At 41.7% G+C, this 22,062-nt stretch overlaps 1 protein-coding gene across 2 annotated transcripts in view; it reads right to left on the bottom strand.

Moving 5' to 3' along the window:
• The window catches only part of crebbpa (CREB binding lysine acetyltransferase a), a 38,697-nt gene that overhangs the window by 9,189 nt on the left and 7,446 nt on the right, over positions 1-22,062 (bottom strand). Inside the window, exons 2-19 of one of the 2 annotated variants that reach the window (XM_077570326.1) lie at positions 19,365-20,056; positions 16,257-16,436; positions 14,466-14,721; positions 11,758-11,871; positions 11,023-11,286; positions 10,754-10,853; positions 8,373-8,510; positions 7,826-7,943; positions 7,539-7,704; positions 6,865-6,927; positions 6,604-6,725; positions 4,968-5,180; positions 3,662-3,973; positions 3,205-3,384; positions 2,913-3,078; positions 2,564-2,682; positions 496-735; positions 230-318 (exon numbers count right to left, since the gene is read on the bottom strand). In XM_077570326.1, the coding sequence (XP_077426452.1) occupies positions 230-318; positions 496-735; positions 2,564-2,682; positions 2,913-3,078; positions 3,205-3,384; positions 3,662-3,973; positions 4,968-5,180; positions 6,604-6,725; positions 6,865-6,927; positions 7,539-7,704; positions 7,826-7,943; positions 8,373-8,510; positions 10,754-10,853; positions 11,023-11,286; positions 11,758-11,871; positions 14,466-14,721; positions 16,257-16,436; positions 19,365-20,056 (3,532 nt within the window). The remainder of the gene's footprint in view (positions 1-229; positions 319-495; positions 736-2,563; positions 2,683-2,912; positions 3,079-3,204; positions 3,385-3,661; positions 3,974-4,967; positions 5,181-6,603; positions 6,726-6,864; positions 6,928-7,538; positions 7,705-7,825; positions 7,944-8,372; positions 8,511-10,753; positions 10,854-11,022; positions 11,287-11,757; positions 11,872-14,465; positions 14,722-16,256; positions 16,437-19,364; positions 20,057-22,062) is intronic. The other variant, XM_077570327.1, reaches the window with a different exon arrangement.

Raw genomic sequence — 22,062 nt, forward strand, 5'->3', positions numbered from 1 at the left:
GTTATTTTAGTAGTTTTTTTTTGGTTGCTATTATTTGCCACTGAAGTTGCAGCATTCTGAGAGTTGTCCTCAATTGTGCAATGAGGAGAGTTAAAAAATATGTCCAGCCTTTCAGGATGCTCTGATCACTATATAGGGTTGCCTTGTTTGAAACATGAATGGGTTTTGAGGTGTGATTCAAATGTTTTTTATTTTTAGTGTAACAACACAGAAATGGTCTGATGAGTACCTGTTCTGGTAACTGAAGTATGTGCCTCCAGTTGGGATGGTGCAGAGCTGTTTCCCATAACAACAGAGGGTTTGGGGGGAAAACTCAAACTGCACAAAAATATGGAGAGAAAAAAAGTAAGGTCAAAACATTTCAAAAGGGAAACAAAGTTTAAACTAAGATATAATAATGATAATCTGACATGTAAATGCATGTCTCATATTCACAGTATGTGTGTTTTTTTTTGTAGAGAGAAAAAGGACACTCCTCGGGTTACAATATCATACCTTCCTCCCGCAGCAGTAGCCCAGGCTTTGCATGACGGGGTCAATCTCGGCCTCGAAAACCTCGGCCAGCTTGGAGCAACACTTGTACACACGGGATGTCTTGCGGTTGTATAGCCACGCGTTGTTGAACATCAGCCAGACATCGTCAACGTATTGCCATGGATCCTGGTATTGGCCTGTGTCCAGTTTGCGTTTTATTGTCGAAAGATCTATTGGGTTCTTAACTATGTCAAAGTAGTCCTACAGAGAGAAAAAGGACACCTTGGGTTACAATGCAACTCAGAGCAAGGCATTCACTTTTAATCAGTTTGTGTTCAAGGTAGGTCCTTAACGATTTGTAGGAATGGATCTTTTACCACTGTAACAGTACATTTAATGAACTGGGTTACATGTGTTTTATTGTTATGTGTTACCGTTGAAGGGTTGTGGCAAACGTCAAGTTCTGTTCACTTTGAGTACTACTACATGTGAGTTGTTGAATGCATCACTGTTGTGTTGCAATTAGAGAGAGAACGAGATGACAAAGCGAGAGGAGTGTATGTGCTTTTCGTGTTTTGGCATCACTATGGCCATCCTAGCTGTGTTTTGGTTGTTAATAAAACTGGAGTTCATTAATGCGGCCGTAATCCATAGTAGGCTATGTTAGCATAACCAATCATGACATCGCACACCGTAACCTCTGTGTGCTAACAAAGACTTGCTTCCAAACACAACTGCCCCTATGTCAGAAATGGAACCAGGAATCAGCAAAGTGCTTTTCCTTTTCTTTCAAGAAAAGTCAGATATCATGTGCTTGTTTGCTATTTTGATTTTGTTTCATATTAGGTCTCAGTAACGTTCTGTTGGTTGTTGTTATTTGGTGAACTCAACTATGCCTCCACTGCTTCAATAGGCTGTGATTATGTAACATTGCTTTGTTGATACAAATTGTAGAATGATAAAATTCCACATGATGGACAACGTTGGGTGATAAAGAAGATCAATTCACTTATCAGGCATGAATACGGGTCGGGGGGGTGGCGTGGTTGATGTGGAATTTTAATTAGAAAGATTTTCTGGCGTCAAGAAAAAGTCTTTGTTACATTTATAGGACCGTGGATGGATGTTGAAAAAACAGCATGTGCTGCAAGTAGGGATGGGTACCTTTCACATTTGAACCGGTTTAGTCCAATTGTCGGTACCGGTACTGAACAATACCAATTTTCGGTACTTGTGTTTTGTTGTTTGTGGTAATAAATGTTAATTTATTTAACAATAAAGATTTTTTTTTTTTTTTTTTTAAATAACATTCACGTCAACAGTCATTTTTCATTAAATAAACTCTATATCAGATTCATGATGTTTTACTATATGTCAGATTTTCTGACAAATAATAAAACATAATTAATTTAAAACACATGAGCCAGAGAGGAGTAAAAAAATAAAGATATAACATTAATAAAGTATAAATAATACCATAAATTAATATCACAAACAAAGTGAGACGCAAAGTTCTTTACAATAAACAACATAAAGAACAAACGAGCCGATGGCGGGGACTTCCCAGCCGCCGCTCGGCCTCAGCACCAAGAAGTCCACGCAGGCGTGTGGCACCACCCTCAAGCAAAGCATGCTAGGAACCGGAAAGCTTCACTCTCGTTTGGCTTGCCGGTTTGCGCTTGCTTATTAACACAAATCCCAAACGAGGAAATGCATTTTAGCGTAGCATGTATGAAATCTAGCGTGAGTGGGTGACGTCAGTACGCTGGCTGTGCGTACACTGCTGCGTTCAAGTGCGCCATAGAAAATTACCAACACATCCCGGACAGCCACAACTTAATACGCGCTTCAGAACATGGCACCGTTTGATTTAACGTGAAACAGTGTCGTCTTCGGTACCCATCCCACTTGGAGTTCGCTGATGCACTGACACTCTGGTTACCACAACCCCCAGTCCCCCCGAATTTCACCGAAAGTTGAGGTATTTTCATGCCTGTATTATGCCCATCCCTAAAACACCCCATCATAGTGAGCACATATTTTCAAAGGTGTGTTTCTTGTGTAAAGCATTTTTTCACGTGGTACCTACTGGAATACACAGAAGCATTGGGTCTACGGGCTGTCTGAAGGGCAAGGATTCTGAATCCTGTCTGTAGAGGGATTCCAAAGTCGGCATCAGAGCCTGGCGCAGTTCCTCAGGCTTGAAGACTGAAGGAAGAGAAATTTAGAGAATAGTAAAGTTACTTGCAAGGGCAACTAAAAAGGATAAAATCTGTATCTAAAAACAAATAGAGCAGGACAATATACTCAAGTACAGCCGACTGATGTGTTTACTGGCACTGGATTTAAACAAAATGCTTCAATGTTGCATTCAATTTGCAATTTTGTTTTTTGGTTTGTTTTTGCGCCAAAGTCTTGGCTTGGCTTCTCCGACCAACCTTTCTTTCGAGAGGGCGAAGAGGAGCTTGTTCTGTTGGTTCCTTCAACTTCCTCTTCTTTGGGATCTCTCTTCAGCTCCATCTTTTTCTCCTCCACCTCCATTGGCTCCTGCTTTACCTCTGGCTCCTCCTTCTTCACCAAAGAGGAACTCGAGTCATCATCAATCTACATAGGACAACAAAATCAAAAACCCAAGTAAAGGTGTTTTTATATGCCCCATTTTAAAGTAAAATGCTAAGAGGTAAAAGAAACGTCTTAAGAATCACTTGCGGGAATATAGCTTAAACCCACCTCCATTTTAGGTTCAATTTTGCCGCCAGCGGCCTCAAACTCAAGTTTGTCATGGTGTGGCTCTGTTTTGACTTCCTTAACAGGCAGGTCAGCTGCAACATGATGTGAGTGCAGGTCAGCACTAGCAGCTGAGGCCGGCGTGGGCACTCTGTTATCCAGACTAGGCCCTGGTTGAGACAGCTGTAGGGCAAAGAAAGAAAACTCAAGCTGTGATGCACATTCTGTAAAGTAGATCATGTGAGTAGTTGCATGCGTAGCTGAATGTACAGCACAGATAAACGCCTCCCATATGAATTTCCCGGTTCCCCTAAAAATGCAACAATCCAGGTTTCATGGATGCTACAGAGACTGGTGAAATGCATTTATCAGACGAGGTGAAGATGATGGGCCGGGTTGGCACATGACAGCGAGTTTGCAGGGGTCAGAGTGGAGGGCATGCGTAGGAGCTCAGGCTCACCGGTGTGGTAGGGGGCTGAGGCAAGGGCTGAGGCTGTGCTGATGAGGGGATCTCCACTTGTGTTTGGGGCTGAGTTGGGCAAGGCGGGGTGGCCCCTTGGGCAGACACAAGGCCAGACAGGGTGGGAGTGGCACTACGGCTGGAGGACTGTGGGAGGGGCAGGTTAGTGCCTGCCCCAGTTGTGGAGGCGGAAGAGGCAGCAGGTGGAGGAGTTGAGTGCAAGGGGGTTTGGGAAGAGGCTAGCTGAGGGCCCAGCGAGGGACCAAGTGCATTCATGGGGAGGTTAGCGCTCTGCTGCTGCTGTTGCTGCTGCTGTTGAACACACACGCACGCACACGCACACACAGACAAAAGGACAGCGGACAAGCACACACCATAAGCAGACAAACAGAGTTAGCAGATCAGACAATCACCACACCACACACCAGCACCAGCTTTTGGATTAGAAGACACCTTGGAATGGAAACAAATCAAATCTAATTAATGAATTAGTGAGTAGTGTGATTGGTTAAAGACTAAATTCTGATGCCCAACTATAAATTAAATACAATGATTTGAAAGCCAACTATTTTTCAGCTTCAACACAGAATAAAAACATTGGACTCTGGTTCAGCTTTGTAAAAGCCTGAGTTGAATGCCGTAATGCTGCGACAGTAAAAATTACTACAAAATTAAGGTCTTAAAAGCAATATTCTACACTTCATAATGTGAAACACATGAATAAAATCAGGAGAGGACTATAGGGAAGCCTTTTAAAATACAGCCACAATGACACTTGGAAATAGGGTTGAACTATTTTGGAAAACAATGTAGTTGATTGTTTTCCTCCTTCAATATTGCGATACAATATGCATTTTTTTTCTTCTCATGTATTTAAAATGATAAATAAATGCAATATTTGGGGAAATTTAAATACTTCTTATTCTTAATTCAAAACTTTGCCCATTATTACTGTTTTTTTTTTTAGCTGTCCTGTATTTTTTTTTAGAGAGAGAGACTGAGTGAGTGACATGAGGAACTTTGGCTTATGGAGTGGTTACGGCCGTGGCTTTTTTGTTTTTCCACAAACCACAGGTTTTGCCATTTCGAAAACAGCATTCTACTTTGGTTTGCTGTTGATTAATCGTTAAGCTCTACTTGGAACATTCATGAAGTAATAAGTGGTCTCAACCGCGTCAACTATTTTGGGGAATAATAACAATGAACACTGAATTCAATGTCAAATGGCTAAATGACATCGCAACTTTTTGAAGAGAGGTGGTTGGAATTTGAACTGTAATTTGTGCAACACTCATTTAGGCCTCACCTGAGTAACAGGAGCTTGTGCTGGCGGCTGACCTATTCCAGCTGCCAATGTGACATTCATCGCCCCTGTTGCTGAGACAGCAGTAGATCCCGGAGGAAACTGAGTCTGAGCCATAAACTGTCCCTGGCTGGCTGTTTGGCCAACCATGTTGCCACTGTTGTGGCTGGCTATCATGCCCTGGGCTTGAGGCATCCGGGAGGGTGACATTCCCACCTGGACAGCAAAAGCAAACAACACTATTAGGACACCAATAAGAATTGCTTTCTTTTTTAGGGAACAATCGTTTGCATTACAAACATACTAGTTGCACAACAATAAACAGATAGTGATAAATGTGGAATGCAAAACCCAATACATGGACGTGTGTGGAATACCGTTTCCCAGTCCCTTCAAGAATTCCATTCTATTCTAAGTCTATTTTTGTGATTGCTGACAAGAAAAATGCGGTAGCTTTTCCGAAACGTCATTAGTCTGATGCTACTGGTGCTAAAAAAAAACAGAGTGAAAATATAAATATATTTAACACAGATACTAATAATTAGGTATGACCAATGACAGTATGAGTACTCTGATACCAAGTATCAAACCCACTAGTACTTTTGATACATAAAATCGCCCCGTCTCTCCAAAAAAACAGCAAGATAACTTAAAAGAAACACCTAAATATCCCAATATAGCATTTTTCCTTAAAATTGCATGAAATTAATTTTCTATTCTTCTAATTTCTAGTTCCTGACCGTAAAACGTCACAAGATGGGAGCAGATAATGGTATCAACTGCCTTTGCATTACTGATACTTTAAAATTAGGCTGGTATTGGTAACAATAATAAATGAGATTATGAGACCATTACTGACCTTCCTCAAATGAGAACAAAAAGTGGTAAAAGTAATTTCACTAAAATGCAAAAACACTAAAAAGCTAAAAGATGCACAATTCATATTGGACCTATTACATTGATTTAGTGTACAAGATTTAAACTGTCTAAATAAAAGGCACACTTAGTTTTGACGCTTGCAACTTTCTGGAATACAAAAAAACTGTTTATGAGGTGGAGAAAGTGTTGATAATTAACACATGGCTTTTACATTTAACTAAAATAATTCATATATTATAAGTTTAACTCCGTCCGGTATAGCAAAAATCATCTGGATACTATTTTTCACATACTGTTGTTTTTTTCATTTGTTCATGAGTCAGTAGTGTGTACTGTGGCGTCTTCGATTAAAAACAAGCAAGTTGTTGATGACAATATGCAAAAAGCAACAATGATGCACGAGATTCACTGAAAAGTTTGAGTAATTGGTCAAAATTGCAGGTTGCAATGAAATCACAGGGTTTTGCTGAATTAGGCCTAATGAAATTTAGAGATTGGCCGGTGTGATATATTGTATATTGTTTGAAATAAGAAAAACTGAAAATTCTAATTCCTTTGAGTTTGTTGTTGGTTTATAGATTGACAGTGCAACGAGAACATTGTTTTAAAGCGCCCATGGTTTAAATGGTACTTCATTTATATGATCAAGTACACCTGATGTGAAAATGTTGCATCTATAAAATCACAATGAACCACTAAAATTCACTGCTAGCTGATGTGTCTTCAAATGCAAAAAGCATTCTGATTTTCCCGGCCTTACCGCTGGAACAGAGCTCATGTTCATTTGCTGTGGGTGGTTCATTGGAGAGGCTGCACGAGCTCCCATCGTCGGCTGAGACATCTGAGCGTTGGGCAGAGCCATATGATTAAATTGGTTGATTCCTGTAAGAAAAAGAACAAACAATACTAAGCAAATCGAAACCCTCAAGCAGTGTAGAATACAAGTGTATAGACTTCAAGAACCCGTTTATTGTTCAGTGCAGTTACAACATCAGGTGCATATCCAAAATGCAAGATTTACCTTGTGAAACCTGCATGCGGTTCATGATTTGATTTGGCATGGTGGGAAGAGGATTAGGTCCATCTAAAAACAACAACAAGCGCATAAACAGTATGTTCTTTTACGTGACAGAGAATGTTGTCAAGCAGTGGTTGTGAAATGTTTACACCAGTAACAACCTAAAAAAAATAATACTTCGCTACCCATCATAATACAGGCTTGAGACTAATAAGTGTATTTAACATTATTCTACGGCCCACCACACACCGTGCAATGCATCCAAACCAGACTCAGACTAGACCAGGGCAAAAAAATAAAATAAAGATAGCTTGAACATGGACGCCCTGCAATGTGAACTAGGCAAGAATGTCAGTAATGGAAAGACTACAGAAAGAGGATGTGGGCGAGAATTAAGAGAAAAATGTGGATATATTTAACTACAGCTCCCATTCACTTGCATGTATCCGATGTGGAAGGTACCACTTGCACATTTTAGCCACAATCTCAATACTTCCTGCTGTCTAGGGAGCACGCTGTTATTAAATAAAAAATAAAAAGTGAGACATATTTTCTTTGTATTTACTTCTAGTTTGTCAGTCAAGAAGCTTCTTTGATTGGCTACATTCTGTAACAAAATACAGCCAAATCGGAACGCTTGGCATCTCCACAGTAATTCTGTAACATGTTATACTCACTCTGTGGCCTGGGGCCCAAGGGCCCTGGGAGGCCAGGTTGCTGAGTGCCCTGGGCAGCCATGGGTGCCTGATTGATGATCTGCTTCTGGAGCCGTGAGCGCCTCTTCTCTTCCAGTTCCTTTTGGATCTTATAGATTTTTTCCGCGAGGAAGTGATAGTATTCATCCTACGCAGAAGGCAATCAATTAATATCATATCAGTCTAACTTTGGTGATTGCGAGGCAGAGATTTTTGAATACATCAATAAGTGGTTTTTGGGCAGGTAGGTGGTTAATTAAGGCACCTACCCGGCTATTCGCTGACTCGTACATGTCCCCCTCCACCTTTCTGGCATAAGCAACCAGGTTCTCCATCCGTCTGTCCTTCAATGCTGCCGGGTCAGGGGTAGGAAATATGGCTTGCACTCTGCAGTGGAACACAGGAATTGAGAGCAATGAATCTAAAATGCATTCTAGCAGCAATCAAGAAATTCATGGTTACAGCAAACCGTCAAATAACCCACTGAACAAGATGATACCTGCTTTTTATATAGCGCTTTTTAACTACACCATATGGTGCCCAAAGCGCTTTACAATTTTAAGCCTCACATTCCACCCAGTCACACACACACACACTCATACACCAGTGGTCGACTGCTGCCATTCAAGGCGCTGCCAGGTCCACTGGGAGCAAATCAGGGTTCAGTGTCTTGCTCAAGAACACTTCGACATGGTCACCAGGGGTGAGGATCGATGTGTGTCGTGGAATGTTTATCAGCACTTTATGAAATCTTCTTTGGGGGGTATTTTTACATACAACAAACACAACCATTTTTTATGTATCCTGTTGACTTACAGTTTGTGTACAAGGTGATTGCGCAAGTCCTGGGTGACATGCTCATGCCAGGTTTTCCTGGTGCCTGTGGCGGAGATGGGTGCTGCTGTGGGTAGGTTGCCCAATGAGCCAACAGCTGACCCATCCGACAACAGCTGACTAAAGAAGACAAAAAAAAAAACTGGTGAGAAAATACATGTAATATTGTATGTACTGTATTATCACTACTGTAAGGCGCATATTAAAGTCTTAAATTTTCTCAAAAATCGACGGTGCGCCTAGGGATGGTAATCGAAAACCGGTTCTTGTTGAGAACAGGCTCCCAGTGTTTCAATTCCTTGGCATCGTTTGGCGTTTTGCTAATGATTCCCTTATCGGTTCTGTGTGGGACGATGACGTCATCACGTGCGCGAGTCGCGTGACATTTTTATGTGCGGCGAGCAATAAACATGGTGCCACGCTCAAAAGTTTGACATATTCCAAGAAACGCTAACAAAAGGCCAACTTGCAATATTTGCAAATTGGATATTTCCTCTAAGGGAGGAAGCACTACCACTATGCAAACGCATTTGCACACACAGCATGCGATTACGGTCTGACGTGTTTCTGAGAGTTCCGGGGTCCAGGAGGGATCAACCCAGCAGCAAGGGCCGCCAGCAATGCAAGCGTTCTCTCCTGTCAACACCGGGGATAAACGCCGCGGCCCTCGAGTGTTTTTTTTTCATTTTTCATCAGGGTTCGTTAAAGGTTGCAAAATGTGCAAAGATGTACAGAACGAATCATGACTTAAAAGCAACACTCTCTACTTCCACACGACCACACTGAGGGGAGTCACATACTAGTCTACTGGCTGCGTTTGTTTTGACTGAGGCAGGGAGGAGGAGTTTTTGAGTGCTCAGAGTTCATATGAGTGTTGAAATGTTACTGGAGTTGGAAATTATTGTCACAAAATAATTTAGGTTGTATTTTGTAAATTTCTATAAAAGATGATTAAAAAAAGTAAATGTGTTTATTTTCAAGTCTTTTTTTCTTTTTTTTCTGGGGACCCCATGGCACCCCATTGAGGAGTCCTCAAATGTGGACCTTAAAACTTCATTGTTGGGTTTGTCAGGCCATGTTACTTTTAAACATGTTTCTTTTTTACAGATACAACTAAGATATAAAAAAGTGGATGCTAATCTTTGTTTATCTTTTTCCCCAAAAAAGAATCAATAATTAGAAAATCGATAAAGAATCGAATCGTTAAGCAGAATCAAAAACGGAATCGGAAAAATCGTATCATTTTCCATCCCTAGGTGCGCCTAATAGTGAGGTGCGCCTTGCGTGTGGACCGAGGTCCAAAATCTGACTGACTGTGTGGAAGGACGCGACACATTGCTTATATACAAGAAAGACTGAGGACAGAAATGAGAGCACGGAAGAGTCAACTTGGTGGTGAGTTCTCCAGCCCCTCCTCGCCCTCTCCCCATGCACCTCCCTCCCCCCGCACTGGTGTTCACTTTGCCTGTCGTGACTTATTGGGTTCAAACTTATGCCATGGCGCTACAGCATGCACGTTCAGTGAGCCTGTGTCCTCTTTTCTGCTTGTTTCAGAGCTTAACAAGCCACTTACAAATTAATTGTTTGATCGACAGCTCCCTGCAAAAGTGAAAAGTCTGCTTGTGAGGGAGATGGAACATACCAAATGCAAAGGGGTGTTCGGGCTAAACTACTACATACAGTAGTGTTTGTTTTCCTTTTTTTCCTTTCTTTTTTAAAATGTTTGATTGAACAACGTGCACTTACAGCAACAGTCATCGCAAAAGTTATTTTGAAGTAGTGCAAGTCTACACAGTGTAGCTAAAGAGATCACACCACATACTAAAGACACCATTGTTTTTTCCCCCACACATCACTGTCTTTTCCTTCCTTATCTCTGACTCAATGCACGCACCTCTCTCAGCCGCTATGAAAAATAAAGTTCGGCAAATGAATGCGGAACTTGCTATCATTCCGGGAGGTTACGGCACAATTTGTCAATAGATGATGAGTGAATGCTTGGGCGAACGCAAAAGCCGACATCATTTCCGAGGACACGACAACAAGACTGACTCTGACAATGAGAAGGAGCCTGGCGTGTTTGATTGAGAACTTGCCAAGTTGTTTGTTTCGGATACTTTCAAAAAACATGCGCTAGCACTAGCATATGTTTTGAGCTAGCGTATGTTTAACCGTGCCTGCGCCCAATAGTGCGGTGCGCCTTATGTGTGTGTTAAACACAGACTAGCACCTGTGACTATGACTGCGCCTTATAATACGGTGCGCCTTATGGTCGTGAAAATACGGTAGTTACTTTTTTTGTGTTAAGTCTTCAAAATCATGATTATGTCAAGTAGCTGCAGACAGCTGGCAAAACTACTGACTTGTTAGTGTTGAGTGCGTTGGGAAGAGAGTCAGTATGTAGGCTGGTCTGTTCTGAAGTGGTCACACCCATAGCAGCACCTGTTAGGGCCATCTGGTTACCTGTAACAACATAATGTTTTGAGTACAAGTCTGTGCATTCGTTTCATAATCCAAGTTGAACTTCATTCACTAGGTATGTACACATTTCAGTGCCAAATTATCAACTCAACACAAGTGAGAAAGACTGCCAGCAACAAATCATGACAAAACAACACTGTCTTGACTTTACCAAGTGCATTGATGGATCTCATCTGCTGGGGAAGCTGGGCCTGAACATTCGGTGCACCTGTAGGCTGCCCAGGACCTGAGGCCTGCTGGGATTGGGCCTGCCCAGTGGCTTGGCTACCATAAGGCAGCCCAAGTGCTGCGTATGCTCTCTGCATGGAGCTGGGGTCTATGGTGGTTGAGGTATTGATGGAAGGTGCACTAGACTGGCCCACACCACCCGTAGACATGGGATTCTGGAGACTGGTATTGGGGGAACTCAGCATGGCTAGAGAGAAAGGGCATTCAGTTACGAATACGGCATATGTAGTAAGCAGTGTGCATGGTGGCCATTTTGAAAGACAATGAATATAAAAAGTCTATGACCCATTAAATGCCAAGTGTTTGTGATATAAAAAAATGAGGACAAGATAAATTATTTCAAGTTTTCCACCATTTAACCACTCAACTGGAAAAAATATTTTAAGAAGACAAGTCAAAAATAAATAAATAAATAAGATAATGTAGATGCACAAGTGGCAATATTCAGACCGGCCACATTTTAAAATACCCCAGATTCACTCCAATTTGTTCGCTATTCTAGTTTACTTATTTTTTTTCAAGCAAAAGCATCAAGGTTTTTTTTTTTTTTTTTAGACCTATTTTTCAGGCCTATCAGACAAATTGTCTCTCTTTTAATAGAACACATTTAGGTATCGGAACATTCTTAATATGCAAGAAGACTATTGCTTGTACTTACGCTGCTGTGTGCGCTTGTCACTGGCGTTCTTCAGCGGCAGGCAGACTGGACAGTCATGTCGTGTGCAATTTTTCCAGTGGGAGATGATCTGTCTGGATGATGCACAGTGAGCCACTGCAGAGAAACAATACAAGGAGCAGGGTTCATACTCAAAGATGAATCCAGGGTATATATTCAAACGGTTGGAAAATCCTTTTTTCCCCCCTCAGTAATAAGATACAATGAGCACAAGCAAGCGTCCATTAGGCCTGAAAGTATAGTCAATTGCAGTAAGCAGGACAAAAATTAAGAGAAAGAGGTGGGACAAACTAAACACACACGTCAAGTAAAAAGCGCCAATTTCCAACAGGATGACATCAAAGATGTATAGAGGGGTATTTGGGGAACACAGGTACGAACTCTAATGCCGAGGTCAGACTACATGAACATAGCACGATTTTGACCCGATAGACGGAAATGTTCACTGACACGGCCGATTTTGAGTTGTCTTGACTTGAGTCTCTTGACATATTGTAGCCCATGTAAGGCATCTTGGCATCTGGGACACTTCACGACCACGAGGTGGAGTTTAACATGCCAGAATTTTTCTTTCTTCTTTGTCCTACGATTGGTTCCCCGACATTGGCCAATTGTGAGATGGAGCAAAATGCGCGATAACAGTGAGCAAAAATATTGCAGTATCACAGTATTAAAATTACAGCTGAAATGACCTTTAAAAAAAAAATACTTGGGTGAATAAAACAATTTCATTTTACACCTGAATATATATATTTTTTAAATATAGAATATTTGGTACAGAAGAAACGTGCAATGCATGTTTTCATTAAATAAATAAATGTTAAGATACTTCTTCTATTTTCATCCTTCTTAGGCTACTTCACACTGCAGGTCTTGATGCTCAATTCAGATTTTTGGGTGAAATCAGATTTTTTTGAATAAGCGTTCACATTACCTATTAATTGCGACTTCAGTCTGTCTGCTGTGTGGACGTAATGCGTCTCCAAAGTGACCCGTATGCGCAGAAGAAGATACAACGTCACTCACACCGCTGTGTTTGAGGAAGTAAATACGTATAGTCCAGCATGTCAGGGCCACGGACTTTAATAAGTCCGATGTCGGGGCTCATATTTTTACCATCTCATATAGAGTAGTGATGCGGGAGGAGGTAGAAATTATATTTTGTGAAAATGAGGCGAGCCTGTTAGAGCGCCTCATCTCACGGGGACCTCGCCTTTTTTTCCCCCCTCCCTAACGATGACGTCACGCCATTGCCGCATGTAATAAATGAGCCGTCTGCGTGGCTAAATTACTAATATCACCACCACAAATGCCATCTTTATACTTAATGTTTCAAGTGAGATTAAACTGAAGTCAAATATAAAGTCACAACTGTTACTCGAAACAACTTTGCCGATTCACGTACATCTCCTGAGCTGTGCAGACCTCGCGGCTGCGTCAAACATAAATCCAGCTTAAAGGCCCCGCCCACGCGGAGCGCATATTGGACTTTTGATGACGTCGAGGTCCGATATATGCGATATGGCCGAGCAGACTGCGGTCCCATTGCAAAAATTCTGATATGTATCCAATCGTGGACCACATATGAAAGTGACCCAGGTCGAAAATATTTAAAAAATCGGAATTGAGCCGTTCAGACTGACATAAAAAAGTGAGATGCAGGTCGCAAGTGGGCAAAAAAATCCGATCTGGGTTTGAACATAGCCTTAAGTAAGTCAATGTCCCATCAGTGGTGAGCTATTTTTAGAACAGACGGTAGTTTACTCATGATGGCCTTGGGTCTAACTAGTACGCTGGCGCTATTATATATTTTTTAGGACAATGCACTTTAATCGCAGCAAAAATGCATGTGTTCAGTGTCTCATCTTGCTCCCTTCCTCCTCCATACATAAGTGATCAAGATGAAGAGGGGGGGGGGGGGGTTAACGGGAGGCAATTAATTTCAAATAGGTGGCTCATTTAGTCAACCCAGCAAGCAGCCAATCATATTGTGCACTGCTTAGATGTCCCTTCAAAAAAGGGAGGAGCAGGTTATTATCGGTGACAGCCAGTATCAGCGATTATTGAAACCTTGATAGTAAACCGTCAAATTGGTATATCGGCCCCTGCCTAATCAGAGACAGCTGTGCTATCGTAATATGGCCCTTTTGTAGTTTTAGTATGCCGGCATTTTCATATGCATAGCCAATTTAAGCACTAGTCACACCACAGTGTCCCTTGGGTGAAAAACACCATCTATGTCAGATAAAGGTAACATTTAGTATCCGATTCATTACTTCAGTTTGGGAGGGACAATATTCATGTCCACTGAGATTTTACAATGGGAATGTGCAAACTGACCATTGATAAATACGAAAATATGCTTTGTTACTAGAAATGTGCATATGTAGAGACACATTAAGAGATTCTATGTGATTTCGATTGAACCTGTCTCTGAGTTACACATTGTATATTCGAATTATATATTTTTTCAAAACAAGTACATCTTTCATTTTCTGTGCAGGGAAATTAATTAAAGACCAAATTATTTACTGGAATTACCTGGTTCACCCGCAATAATTAAGTACATAACACTCAAAACGAAAATGTGTTTGGGCTTTGACTCATGAAGAACTGTTTACTTAAACTATGCACAAATTTGACAAAAACTGCTTAGAATCCATTGCCAGTCGTAAATACTCCAACCGTACCCTGGCATGACTTCCCAGCTTGGCAGTGGGTCATGTGGTTGAGGACGTTCTTCATGGTGCGACAGTGAGGTAGGGCACAGGCCCGCACCTCCCCATTGGCCTGCTCCCTTCGCTGGCACTTGTGCGCATGCAGCAGCAGGACCAGCTGTTGCTGGATCAGCTTGCGCTTCTCTGGGTCGGCTGTCGGGACTGCTGAAGGCACTGCCACACCTCCACTGCCGGCCAGTGGCAACATGGCTGCCTGTTGCTGTGACTGCTGTATGAGTGAAAAGAACAAGATAGACATATCTGTGCTGTGAATGTTGTTTGATGTAGTGTTAAAAAAAATTGCTGTCACTAAGTCCAAACTTGAAATAAATGCACGCAATTTTCTAGTTCAGCTAAAGTAATTTCTGGACTACAAGCCGCTACTTTGTTCACTTGCATTCGACCCTACAAAGGTGCGTTTTATCTATCAGATCACAAGGGGCCGCACTATAAAGGAAGCGTAAGAGCATCAGGCAAAGAAAAACAAACCAAGTAAGCCCAAATACAGTAGAAGAGACAGAACGAGAGCGAGACAGTTTGCGCCCTCATTATAGAAAAGAAAGTAGCGGGAACCCGGTGCGATAACATTAAAAACACCTACGGCTTGCAATCGGGTGGGGCTTATATGTGTAACAAACTCGAGTATTCCCCAAATTTAGCTAGCGCGGCTTATAGTCAGGTGCGCCTTGTAGTCCAGAAAGTACTGTACTTTGTGTTTTGTGTCACATTATGATGCTGTTGGATTTAAACAGCAGTGCTGCAACAATTACCTTGAAAAAGTAACTTCTAAAATAAAATTAATATTCATTTGTGGTGACTACAATATTGATTTTCTAAACCCAAAAAATCACAAAGTGACAGAAGAGTTTTTTAATACAGTATATAGCCTCAACAAAAAAGAGCTATAAGAGCAGTCCATAATGTAGGATATCTCCACATATATAATCGCTGTATACTAGCAGGTTTTTTTGTGTTTACTATACATACCTATTTATTGTGTAACGGATGTTAAAAGGGGTAGGACCTGATAATTTTATGCTTCTTCCTACTCCTTTTCGAACATAAATGTGTAGCTCCTGACTGGTTAAACAATGTGGAACTTTCTTATGTTGCTTGAATGTTGTGTTTGTTGTTTTATATGTTTTGTCTTTAGACATGTACTTTTATAATCAGTTAGTTTTTTTCTTTATATACATGTTTGAAATAAAATTGGAAAAAATATAAACATTTAGATGGTTCTACATTGTCTTTGCATTCAATGCAATACATAAGCAACATATCAACAGTTTACATATTCTCAAGTCACTCCGAATGTGTGCTGTGAGTGAGGTGTGCCGAGGGTTTGAATGTGTGCTGTTTAAGACCACTCACAATCATCTCTGCATCTCTAAAATTGTGTAGAGTTAACAGAATTTATCACATATGACTATAATTTAATCCCACATACAGTTGTGCTTGAGATGTGTGAACTAACCAATAGAATAGATTTGTAGAAAAATATCAAATTTACCAAATTGTAACATACGAGGTTTTGGCCCCACACCTGCTATATGGCTTCATAATTTGGAACGCAGTGTAAAAAAAAAAAAAAATGCTTGAATATAGTATGTACTAGTCACTTCCAACATAGTCAATCTCACACCATTAAATTAACATTAATCGATTCAAAATAGTTTACTTCTACATCACAATGCAGCTAACATTCAACTATTTCTCCCACTACTTAACAGTATAGTTATGGCACAATATGTGACAGGAACAAACCATGTTTTGCACACTGTTGACAGCTGCCCCCTTGAGTTCATTCGGGAATGGTGGTAGACTGTTGGCGAGGGCAGACTTGTTTTGGAGCTGCTGCTGAGGGTTGAGCTGCTGACCAGGGCCTGCAGCGCTTTGTCCATAGGACTGAGTCACAAATGGACCCCCATTGCTACCCAGGCCTATCTGAAAAGGCAAGAAATTCAATACATTAACACAAATACATTTGCAACAATAACTTCCCAAACACCAAGAATGTGATTAACCCTTACAAACTATATTGCTCTGCTTAAACTACCATAGATATACTCAGGGTGAGCGCTATCCTGTTTGCCACGTTGCTAATAACGAGTTGAAACGTGAAGTGGCGTGGTAAATATTTCCCATATTCACTACTGCGGCGAAGGGCCAATGTGTCTATCAAAATTGCCCCGGGAAGCCTCCTCAAAATGCCTGGCTACGAGGCACAAATGACCGTTTGCAAATCACACGTGACACGTGATTGTTTGCCATACAAACACAACATTGCTTGTCAAATAACGCTTCAAACAAACAAAACAAAAAACACTGCTTGACAAACCAATGATGCATTGTTTACATATGCCAACAATGGTTTGCAAGATAGCCAGCCCCTTTGCTGCAAACCTAAAAATAAATAATATTGCTGCGTTTTCTGCGCCAAAAACCAGCTACATTGACCCAAAGTTGCACAAAACATCGCTGAATTGCCCCTTTGCCATGTGGAGAAAAAACAAAAAAACAAAACAAAAAACAAGCAGGATGCGTGACCAAGGCATGGCAAAACCACCATTTCATTCAGACACATCATCATATCAAGTCTGAAAGGTTTGGTAGCTTCTTCTGGCTTCAAGACAAGGAGGAGAACAGTGTGCTTTTCTGTAAATGAATGAAAAAGAAGGATAATCAAACACTTCCACGAGGAAAAGCATGAAAAAGAAAGATAATCAAACGCTTTCATGAGGGAGTTGGCCAGGGACGCACAGGGACAATGTTCCAAAATAAGAAAATACTGAAGACCAAAGACAAGTATTTGTGTTTTTTAGCCAAATTAATTTGAATTCATGTGTCGTCTGTACACATTAACCTGTGAAATTTTTTTCCATGTCTCCCACAAGCAACACATGTGTTTCAAACGATCAGCTAATCAGGAAGCTCTGCATGAACCCTGATAAAGATCTTCAGCTGTGTTGGCTGGGGAGACATGGAAAACAAGCTGGAAAGGGGTACTAGAGGACCGGGGCTGAGAAACAGTATGGTATGGTATGGTATGGTATGGTATGGTATGGGGCTGAACGATTATGAAAAATAATCGAATTGCGATTCCCCCCCAAAATTGCGATTGCTATATCATATGCGATAATTTTTTTACCCAACAAAAATGTAATTAGAATAAACAATAGCAGACCTATTATAAATTACAGGATCTTTAAATAACAGTTTTTTTCAACTACAATTACAGTTACAATTTACCACTTCAACATACCCAACTTTTCATTTTGCATGAAACATGACATGTAAACACTGCACCTTTTAAGCACTGCATTTATCAATAAATAAATTCAATATATATATATTTTTTAATATAACTTAGCGATCTCCAGTCAGTAAACTCACACATGCTTAAGTGTAGGCAAACTAAAATTATACCTGCTAATATGACCTAACATTTTCCAATTTGATTTAAAAAAAAAAAAAACACTAGCATTCTACAGCAATCCTTGTGCGTGGGTCGCGAGTTAGGTAGTTTCCCATGATCTGGACGGGCCATGAGGGCAACACAGACTTTTGTTTTGGTAAAATAAGCGCTCTCGAAGCTGTTGTTGGTTACGGCCGACAGTTACTTGCAAACTGTTGTTGAGTTGTTTGTTCGCTGCTTGGCCTGATTAGTTCACCAACGCTACAATACATGTACATTGAAAGAGGCTGGAGCGGCGGCACCTAAATGACTGAGTAATAACGAGCAATAATCATTTCCTCAAGGATTTCCGTCCTAATTTTCATTCATGAAATCGGACGACACTAGGTGTGTGCTCAAAAAAATCGATATGGCAATATATTGTTGCGGGCCTCTTTACATTACACGTATCGATACTTAGGTGTCAGAATCAATATTGCACACTAATTTCTAAATAGGCAGTTAACCACTCGTTGCTTGCAGGGCTGTGCAGCAGCAGCCTCTGAAGTTAATTGCTTCAAACTTGCACGTGCACTTAATTGCAAAGCAGCAGCACCAGGAGGAGAGAGGGGGAGAGCGAAGAAAAGAGACAATACGGCAGCGGAAAAGCAGTGAACTGTTGTTTTAAAACAGATTAAACATGTTAGACACTCATCTCAAGGTCTCATAAGACAAAAAATAAATAAGAAATCACCAAAATTACGTGCACTTACGGCGCCAAGCGAGCCACCCCCCCCCCCCCCTGCTCCGCATTTAAAATCGCAGATTTTCACGATTACGTAATCACGTGTTGTCAAACCGCCCTAGTATGGTATGTGTTTGTTGTAATGTTGTTCTGATACCGATAATGGTATCGGCAGAGGCCCCAATACTGCATTAAAACAGTGGTATCGGTGAGTACTAACAAGTAACATGCCGATACCATTCATTCTGACGCTAATATAGGACTTTGGATGCAGCAGCTTGTGTCTTGCTCATGCACGACATTCACTGATATCCTATCGGCCCTTGAAGACTTTGAACCAATGGCAGGACAGCTTTTTCATGTTGAGAAAAAAACAACAACTTAGGTATCGGTATGGTATCAGCATTGGCCGATCATTTTTGGCCATATTTTTATTGTTTAATACATCTCTTACTTCATGTCCAGGCCTTACTCTGCAACAAAAAAAACTGCACCTAGATATTAGGAAGTGTCTCCTCATATGAAGTTATTGATTAGCAAAATTGCTCCTCAACTAAAGTTATTTTGAGCCTTGCAAAGCATGCTACACAATATGCTGTAGGCCATTAAATGTTTTCTGAGTGTAAAATGAATGCAAAGTCAGTGGCAACCCTGGATGAACTCTGCAGCAAATGCATTAACACACCGTGAAAACCATTCAAATGCTTGTAAAATAGGTAGTGGTGCAACTTACCTTGTTAATGTTGCTTGCTTGCTGTGCTGCACTGAGCGTAGCATGTGCACCCATCTGCTGTCCTCCCTGGGTGAGAGTGTCTGCCAAAGCACTGCTTGCTCCTGATGCAGCTCCTTGCATCGATTGTCCCTGGTACTGCATGCCGACCACCCCTGCTCCTCGTCCTCTTCCAGCACCGGGCCCAAGTCCCCCGTTCATGACCTGCCCAGGTTGGGGCTGCCCACTCTGCGCCAACAGCCCAGAATGACCCTGGCTATTATTCATCAAGGCCTGATTGAAGCCTGGGTTGTTCATACTCATTGTTGAAGCATTGTTGTTGTTCTGTCCTGTGACTCCCGTTGGTGTTCCTGCTTTTTGGGCTTGAGGAGATGGATGATTGTTGGGAGAGCCTTGGCCTAGGGGGCTCTTACCCAAAGGTGTGCCAAGCTGAGACCCCATGCTTCCAGGTTGGGGGCTACCGGAGTTCAGTCCTACACCAGTGATCGTGGAGGTGCTACCAGCTCTTAGAAGCTCTGAGAGCTGCTTGTGTTTTGCAGCGGCATCTGGGAGCACAGTGGTACCACCAGGCCCACCAGACCCAGGTGCGGTACCTCCATTTGTAGGCATCCCGCCCATTAGGCTCAGGTCTCCATTGGGAATTAACTCATCTGGAAGGTCATCTTCTAAATCATCCCAAGCCAGTGATCCAAGATCTAGAAACGGAAATAAATGACTATTATAATTATCTGTGGTATTTGTTGTACAATTGAAAAATAAACATTTTTCTTAAATGCCAACCAATCAATATAACATTCTTCTAAATCTGTATATAGTTTGCACTAGGGGTCAGTGTTTCCCACACAATGTTAATACTTGGGTGGGTCTCCCAAGTAAACTGGCCACCACCCAAGAAGTTTTCAAGAAAACACTATTAGCGAAGAACAACAGTCGACAGTCGGCAAGTTTTCACTGTCACTCACATACTGAATATCCTGATATATCGTTGAGAAAATTTCTGACAATATATCGAATATCGTAGGTATCGTGAATTGTGATATTATCGTTATCATCGTGGCCACATATCACAGTATCGAATCGTAATTTACCCGTATCGTCCCACCCCTAATATAACGTGTCGTGTGTCAACGCATGGTGCGATTCACATGAGTTCTTGTAGCTCCGAGCTGCCTTCGTCATCAATGCATGAAGGCCTATTTCTACTCGCGCGCTCGTCAATGTGGCCGTGCCGCACACAGTGTGCCTGTATGCACACGTGCAACTCACATGCATTGTTTTGAAGTTGTGCTGCAGTTTTACTCCAAGTCAGGGGGTGTCGCTACGGCTGGCATTGGCTAGGACACTGCAGGATGGATTTTCCTCTGCATTTTACTATATGTCCAATTCTAGTAGCTGTAGCCATTTTTACTTTGCGAACCAAGGAACAAAACGACAACAATGGAGACCGTGAAACCATGCGTACTAGAACAAATAGACCTAGATGACCAGATGATGTGTTTAATTGTATTGCGAAATCGATCAAGAAGGCGGCGGCATAGGCAGTACACTGACATGTATAATAACCTGACTGCAAGTCGCCTCTCACAGCTGAAACCAGAGGGCGGCCATCTTGTGTTTCCATGTTATTTCTTCACTAAAAAACTGTTTTCAGTGCGTGTATTATGATAAGATCCCTGTATGAAGTAATGAGAGCCTGTTTGCATCGACCATTCAGAGTATATCATCTCAGTATGTATCATGAATCAATTCTCACTAAGGCAGGCTGAGTAAGTCATCACAACATGTGACTAAACGGAGATGATTAGTGCGACATTCTACGCGCTACAACAATTTGTGGCATGTGAGCGGCATGTGTTGCAGAGGTGCCGCGCACCAAAATGCGCCGGTCATGTGACGCAACGCTGCAGTTGTCACCTGTGCGAACGCTCGAGTATAAACAGGCCCAGAGCCCGTAATGATCACACTTTGGCACACACAGCATTGGTGAAATAAACAACGTAGGACAATATCAGTCTCAGCCTACGGGCACTGAGCGGTATACAGCATAGCCGGTTTTCGATACTGTCTGGGACGGAGCCAAGAAGGGGTAGGCTTGGAGTATGGGGAGCGAGACAGTTGCCGTGTCTGGTGAGTGTATTCATTCGTTTACAGATGTTGAACTGAGAGATTAGCATTTTGCAGCCAAAGTGGCACAACCATAAGCCACCAGACTGACTTGCAATGTCCTTTTTTTCTGTCATCTGAGGAAGAGCTCCTCCTTTTCTCTGTTTGAAGCAACCACCCCTCTAAAAGAACATGTTTAACAGTTAGAGTGCAAATTTTCAATTTGCAGTGCACCTGCTCACCACTTATGTGCACCCCTGACTACATGGGCAATATAAATGTCATTATTCAAGTTCATCACTCCTAACATACCTATAAGTGGCTTATCATGTCACGAAACAGAACATTTCTAAATGACCCTGCCATCTGGCACTACCGCATGTGTTCATTGATATTCAGAGAAGAGTCCAAAATGTAATGAGGACGCTTACCCTACTAACGTCTCTAAATAAACAGTGATTGCGGAAAAAGCTTGTTTAAGGCTTAAGGGACTATCAATCTTTTTGCTCACTCACACTCAGCCCCTCCTTTGAAACCAACAGACACATGGATGCCTGGCACAACATTCATTTCTTAACAGAGATACACATACACTCTG

This window comes from Vanacampus margaritifer, chromosome 7, assembly GCF_051991255.1.
Source record: "Vanacampus margaritifer isolate UIUO_Vmar chromosome 7, RoL_Vmar_1.0, whole genome shotgun sequence".
Lineage (NCBI taxonomy): Eukaryota > Metazoa > Chordata > Actinopteri > Syngnathiformes > Syngnathidae > Vanacampus > Vanacampus margaritifer.